The sequence below is a fragment of the Tupaia chinensis genome, unplaced genomic scaffold (assembly GCF_000334495.1).
Source record: "Tupaia chinensis unplaced genomic scaffold, TupChi_1.0 Scaffold000077_1, whole genome shotgun sequence".
NCBI classification, from domain to species: Eukaryota; Metazoa; Chordata; class Mammalia; order Scandentia; family Tupaiidae; genus Tupaia; species Tupaia belangeri.
The window spans coordinates 1,073,358-1,080,478 of NW_006159538.1; the positions used below are offsets into that span (position 1 = coordinate 1,073,358).

Below are 7,121 nucleotides of genomic sequence, written 5' to 3' on the forward strand. Positions count from 1 at the left end.
CAGGGGCTACTGCCCCTGGACCTACGACCCATTCCTGACCTCAAGCCAGAGATAGAGCTGAGTGCCCTGAGCCCTCAGCAGTGGCACTTCCCTCTGTGAGGAGGAGAGTCCAGAAAGGGAGCCAGGATGGCAGCGTGGCCTGTTCTGGTTGTTCTCAGGGCCTCTGCCCACCACTCCACGCTCAGCATGTACCAGCTTTCCACCGTCTTCAATCCCCACGCCCCCATCTGCACCGGGCCAGCTGGAAGCAGACGGTGGAGTGCAAGGTGGTCCAGCCAGCCCTGGCCCAGGCCTCAGGACCACTGGCAGGCACAGTCGGTGGGCTCCTGCACCATGTAGGGCACCCAGGTGGCATTGGCGGCACAGAAGAGCTGCACCGAGCGCCGCTGCAGGCCCACCTCGCGGCAGCACTTGCAGAAGCGAGCGTAGGTGTTGATGTTGTAGTTGTAGATGCTGGCGGATGGGCACCTGCCATCACAGGACACGAGGTTCACCTGGGGACAGGCAGGCCATGGGCCCCACGCACAGGGGTATGGCTCCTGCAGTCATTCTTGCGGATGGTCATGCGGATCGTCACCTTCTTGCAGGAGCGCCCATCCTCCTTACCTGGAGGGAAAAGGGAGCAGGGCAGGTGTGACCCAGGCTGGCTTCCTGGGAGCAGCCTAGGGCAGTTAGTGTCATGCTGGATCACCCCCTTTCCAGTGTGAGGGCCATGCATGAGCACCCTTACCATCAGGGGAGAGCTGTAACTTAGTGGCTTGTAAGGGGCGGAATGGGGTGGGTAGGGTGGGCAGTGAGACAGGGTGTCTGGGATGGCCAGTGGAACTGCCCTCGGGGACTCTGCTAGGAAAGAGGACTGGGGGACAGGTCCACTATCCACTACCTCTCTATCCCAGCCCCAACACCAGCTCTAACCCCTTTTGGTGACGCTGGGCATGTCCCTCCTCTCTGAGCTTCAATTTTCCTACTCAGTTTTCCGGCACTAAGATTCCACCATTCTCTGGATGAACAGAAAGCCCAGCCCCCCGTCCGACATTGCACACCACTGGTTCACTCATTTCCACACCTAGCAGACAGGACTAGCCCCCCTCACAGAGCTGTGGCGGGGACGGACAGCTGACAAGCATGGAGGCTGCTCTGCTGGGCCCAGCGTCTCACAGACACCTGACGACGTAGCTTGTTTGTGCCTTCACATCCTCTGGCAAGCTGTGCCAGCATCTCCCCTGGGCCTCATCCTCCTGCTGAGATCTCAACACCTCCTCTCTACCCACGCGAGCCCTCTCTGGCCTGGCTTTTCTCCAGGGCACTGTCACTGTCCTCTCAGACACTCAGGGAGCTCCCGCTGTTGGAGCCTAAGTGCTAGGGCCTTCTCTCCTGGCCCTACCACAATTTGTAGTGAGCTGTTTTCTAATTTGAGATAAACGTTCATTTCACACCTCAATTTAGATGTGTAATTTTGTGTCCTTTCTTAAGGAGGTCCCTGTAACTGCAGCAGCTCCAGCTCCACAACACTTAGTGCCTCTGCCCCAAACATGTTCTCCCTGTCTCTGTCTCTCCACGAACATGTCAGCTCGAGGTCTGGCTTGTGCTGCCCATAGTGCCCGGGACAGTGCCTGGCACGTGGCCGGTGTGTTTGCTGGATGCCTAGATTTGCTCTGTGACCCCAGGGAGACTCCAGAAAAGGGGTGGGATCCTTTCTCTGGCCTCTGGACTTCACCACACCGGCTGGACTGTCTACCACACCGGCTGGACTGCTCCTGGCCAGAACTATGTCCTTGTCCTCCCACTCTCCTCCCAGGGGGCAGGAGACATGAGGTCTGTCCTGGCCTGTCCCTCTGGGCTCTGGACAGAGACTGGCTGAGTGACCAGTGGGAGCGAAGTGGTGGCAGCATCGGGCATTGGTGGGTGCCGGGTGAGTAACACTGCTGAAGCTTCCCATGCAAGCCCAGGGACGTGGCTCACTACCCAGCATGCACTGTGGGCTGAATGGCAACCCCCTCTCCCTCCCCCACCCCCAGAGCTGTGGCCACCTAGCTGAAAGGACATTGTTGAAAAGAGTCATGTGGCCACCCGTCTCCAGTCCAGTGGGCTCCCAAGAGGAGTACCTGGATGGCAGTGGACACTAACCCATGGAGGAGAGGCAGGGCTAACAGGGACCACGGGAAACAGGGTCCCAGGGGAACCTGGGAAGAGGGACATGGGTCGCAGGTCACACAGGGGCACATGGGACATTCAGGGAACATGAGGTTGTGGGTCAGGGACCAGCCAGTGAGGCCTTGAGCACAGCTTCCTTCAATATGGGATAGGGACATAATCCCTAGTTCTACAACCCTCTGAGGACGGGGTCTGAGTGCGCTAGGAGAAGCTCTTGAGGCTGACTGAGACAGGCACCCATGTGGGTGGGAGCTGCAGGGTTTGGGTATCCAGGAGGCTGAGTACCACCCAGGAGGCCCCTCCAAGACCAGAGCTCCTGACACAGGGAGAGCACATGTGGCAGGCACCTGGACTGGGGCCTTCATGGGGCCAGAAGCAGGCAGAGGACCTGGGGAGCTGCCGACCTCCTGAAGGCAATGCCAGGAGGCAATTCCAGCAAGAAGCAAGGTTGGTATTGATGTAAGGACAGGAGCATAGCCTCTGACCACGTGCGTGTTTGTGCCGTGAGCCAGTGGCTGGGACTTGTCCCTTGGGGAGTAGCTCTCCCCTGAACAGCTACCATTGTAAGTGCTGGGCCAGGTCCTGCCCTCTGACTGTTGACTTGACACCCTGTCCCTCCTCTACCTCACCCCTCAGCCCTGGGCCTCCACCATTTCCACTCACATGTCCTGCAGCATCCTTCCAAGGAGGGTACCACCGAGCCCCCAACCTAGAGGGAAGGAGGGGGACAGGAGCCAAGACCTCAGCAAGGGCAGGAAGAGCCCGAGAGTCTCGACTCTTTTCTTCTCAAGATGCCCCAGGGCTAAGCTCCAGCTCCTGCTGTCCATCACCTGGCCAGAGGGGGAATGGGCCCTGGGCAGCCATGTCAGCCAGAGGGGCTAACCTGACTTGTTGATCTGGTATGAAAATGGTGTGAAGGCCACCGCTACTCCGGTGAGGCTGGAGCCCTGGCAGAGATGGCCAGAGCCTCCTGTCTCTTGGGGCCTGCCCACTGCTCTGAGGGCCGGGGAGAGGGTGGGCAGGGCTGGCCCACTTGGGTCAGTGGCCTGGGTTCTATTCCAGCCCTGGGTAAGTTGCCTCTTCCCCTGGGCTTAGTTTTCTAAAATGGGACAATTATCCCTTATGGGGCTCCTCCTCTACTGCAAAATGGATAAAATGTGGATACGACAGTTCTTTGCAAATTATGTGAGCGTGTGTGTGATTTTGTGAGTGTACACATGAGTGTGTGTGTATATGTGTGGGATCTGTATGTGAGTATGTGGGTGAGAGTATGATCCAGTGCATGTATGTATCTTTTCTTCAAAAGAATTAGAAATTTTCAAATGTCAGGGTTGGCAGGTGGCATGGTGGTTGAGGGCACTGGATTCCCATGTGGCCAACTGTAGTTCGAGTCCCAGATCTGGTGGCTTGCTTTCTCATTTTCCCTCTCTCTTTCTCTCTGTCCCTCTTTGGTCAAATTTAAATAAAGAAATAAATAAAGTAAAATAATTCTTGAAAAAAAGAAAATTTCAAATGTCCAATGTTAGTCTCAGGAACTTTAAGAAAATTCCTTTTCTTTCTTTTTTTCCAAGATTTTTACACCATAGAGCATGTGGGGTTGATGGAGAAAGGGGCTCTGGGTGCACATCCGCTTGCACCCGGTGTTATTTTCAAGCCACCAGGTCTAGGATTCAAACTGCGGTCAACCACAAGAGATCCAGCGCCTGAACCACCATGCCAAATGCTGGCCCCTAGGAAATCCCTTTTCTCGAGGCGTGCCCATGCTGACAGCTGTCTGTCCAAGCTAGTGCAGATACCCGCCAGCCGTCACAGGACTGAACCGTGTGCCTGCGTGGTGCGCATGTACCAGAGTGTGTCTATCTGAGTGCCCCGGGGCATGCCGGTGCATGGTGTGTGCAGAGTGTTTGAACATCTCTGTGGAGTGTGGCATGTGAATGGCTGACTGCCTGTGTGCTGTCTACACATGTGTGCTTAGATCATGGGAACTGTGTATGTCTGCATGCAGTCATGTGTGGTCACGTGATATAAGAGAATGCGGAGTGTGATGTGGCAAAAGCAAAAACAAGAAAACAAGCATGGGGGAAGTGTGGGTCTGCAGTGACAGTGTAGGCACGGACTCCCAGGGAGCCCCTCCTCGCCCGTCCCGCCCACACCACCACGGAGACAGCTGAGGCCCCTGGCCTCGGGCCACGCTGCAGCAGAACGAGGAACTGACCTTGGCACACTCGGTCTCGTTGAGCGGCGGGCAGCTGATGGGTGAGCGGACGAGCACGGCGCCCAGGGGGGTGCTGCTGCAGTGGTGGCGGGCGCACTCTGCGATCCAGGATGCCCCGGGCTGGAGGGCACAGAAATGGGCCATGGGCATGTGTGCCCAGAGGACAGCCTGGGGGAGCCGGCGGGGCACAGCTTCGAGGACAGGTGCAGCTTGGGCCCTGGCACTGCCCGGGACCCCATCTGTACCTAGCTCTGGTGTGGGAGCCAGAGAGGACCTTGGTCCATGCATCTCCTTCTGGGCCACTGCCCAGGTGGGCGGTCAGGGGGCTGCGTACCAAGAACAGGGAGGTGGTGCCATTGGGGAAGGTGAAGAGGCAGGACACGTTCCTGCAGGTGCCGCAGCAGGCTGCCAGGTCCCGCGGGTGCTCGTACTCCTGGTTCTGCAGGCAGGAGGGACAGGACGGCCTCAGCAGGGGCCCACCTCCACCCTGGCGCTCTCCCACTGTCTGCTGGTCTCCAGGCAAGCTCAGGGTCTGAGCAGGGCCCCTGCAAGGGCCGTGGGAGAGGAACTCCGAGCACCTTCCCTCTCAGGCAGGCAGGTCGTCCTTGAACCTGCCCTTCACCTCCCTGAATGCAACTCTTAGACCCAGCCATGGGGACAGAGGGCACTTCCGCCTTCGAGAGGCAGCATTTCTAGTAAGGAAGGCCGCCAGTTCTGGTTCCAGACAGACCTCAATGTGAGTCCCAGTTCCTGGGCAACTTTTGATCAATTATTAAAAAAAAAAAAAAAAAACACAAAAAAACCCTAAATTTCCATTTTCTCATCTGAAAAATGAGAATAAGTATAACCCCTTTCAGTTAGCAAATATTTACATTGCCCTTGTAAGAAGCCAGGCGCTGTCCTAGGTCCTGGGCGTGTAGAAGAATTTGACAAAAGGTTGCAACACAAACACATAAACCAAAAGGACAGGAAACGCCCAGGCTCTCAGTCGGTGCTTAATAAAAGGGTATTCTCTCTGTGAAATACCCACGCTCGCCCGCCGTAACTATCCATTCGCTCTTACAGTCTCCTCCCAGGCTTACCCCGGGGCCGTTCTCAGCACTTTCTACAGAGGTCTCCGAGGGCCCCTCTGCTACCCCCTTTCTAGGCTTGTCTCTGGGGCTCAGGGCAAGTTCCTAGGCCCCTGTGATTCCTGGACCAGGAACATCCAAGCCAGCGCTCCTGACACCCGCGCCCGTGCGCCCCTACCGCCTCGCAGTGGACGTCACACAGCACGGAGGTGGTGTTGATCTGGTAGAAGCTGGTGAGGGGGTCCAGCGCGTCCGTGCAGCGGGAGGTATGGCACACGCCGTCTGCCGAGAGCTCCACCACCGTCTGTCCTGGCTGCATCACCCCCAGCTCGCGGCTCAGACACACCGGGGCCTTCACTGGATGGGCATGCGGGGCGACAGCACCGTCCAGGGTGGCCACGCACACGTGCCCAGCCCGCCTGCGCCATCCGTGCTTGCCGGGGCTGGCCCTGCCCCCGGCCTTCCCGCACTCACCGCACTCGTACTTGGCGCAGCCGCACACGTTCTCCTCGCTGCGCAGGAACTCCTCGTCCAGCTGGGACTTCTCCCACTGGAAGGGCGAGGCGGTCAGCACCCCAGGTGGCACTGGGACCCACCATCAGGAGCAGACCACCACCTGGTCCCTTGTGTTGACCCCCTTCCTGCAGGGGTGGAGTGGGGCTGGCAGGCCTGAGGGCCCTCAGCTTCCTGGAAGCTGAGCCACCCTTCCACTAGGGGGGGACATGCTGTTGGCTCCTGAACCCTCTGCCTAGGAGTGTCCCCTCTGGCCTCCCCTCCCAGCAGGAGACCCTGAGCCCCACTGGGCTCATCCTACTTCCTCCCTTCTTCACTAATTTCAGGGAGAAGGGGCAGGATGGGATGTACCCGGGGGAAGGGTATATCTAAACCAGACGTGTTTCTTAAAGTACTTTCAGGCCCTCTGTGGCTGTGCCCACTGATGGTAAGGGCGCGGTCTTGGCCCCGGCCCAGCACTGTGTTCACCGGCTTTGCGGCCTTACCCTGACTTTCCTTGTTTGTGTCACCCAGACCATCACAGAATCGATGCGTGGGGCTCTCGTGAGGATTAATACGACAACACACATGCGGGCCTGCGAAGGCCTGGGCTGTAGTAACTCTTGATACGCATCAGCTAGTGCACCTCCTGACTCATCCTCATCGTCACCTTCACTGTCCCCATCGTCACTGTCATCAGTGTTACTTTGTGACCGTCACCCTCACCATCCCCACCGCCATTGCCTACAGCGTCATCATCGTAATATGACTGTGGCCATCCTCCTCGTGCCGAGTCCTCGCCATGACTCTGAAGCACAGTCAGCCCATTCTATGCTGTGGGCACGTGCCCAGAAAGCCAGGGGCAGAGCTTAGGGAAGGATGCTGACTTGTTACCGGAGCTCTTGACACTACATTAAAGGAGTAGGGTCTCCAGGGGGAGGAGACAGGGAAGAGAGGGAAGGGGGAGAAGAGAGAGAGGGTGGAGGGGAGCAGGGTCTCCATACCAGATGGCACCGGGGCACTGGGATTGTGTCGCAGTCACATTCTGAAAAACAGGAGGGGCCAGGACCTGCCTCAGCAAGGATGCCCGGGGAAAGTGCCCCAGCCTCCTGGCCCTCCCTGTGGCACAGCCTGTCCTCTGGTGCCCACCCAGCCCCAGCCACAACCCCAGACCCAGCCCAGGTGGGGGG

General features: G+C 58.1%; 1 protein-coding gene across 1 annotated transcript in view; it reads right to left on the reverse strand.

Annotated features, from left to right (window-relative positions):
- Window positions 1-263: 263 nt before the first annotated feature.
- Window positions 264-7,121, reverse strand: part of OTOG (otogelin) — an 81,568-nt gene continuing 74,710 nt past the window's right edge. The window contains 8 exon segments of the mRNA XM_027768815.1: window positions 264-494; window positions 527-606; window positions 2,818-2,863; window positions 4,370-4,489; window positions 4,704-4,808; window positions 5,618-5,796; window positions 5,914-5,989; window positions 6,936-6,976. Of these exon segments, the coding sequence (XP_027624616.1) occupies window positions 294-494; window positions 527-606; window positions 2,818-2,863; window positions 4,370-4,489; window positions 4,704-4,808; window positions 5,618-5,796; window positions 5,914-5,989; window positions 6,936-6,976 (848 nt within the window). The 3' untranslated portion in view covers window positions 264-293.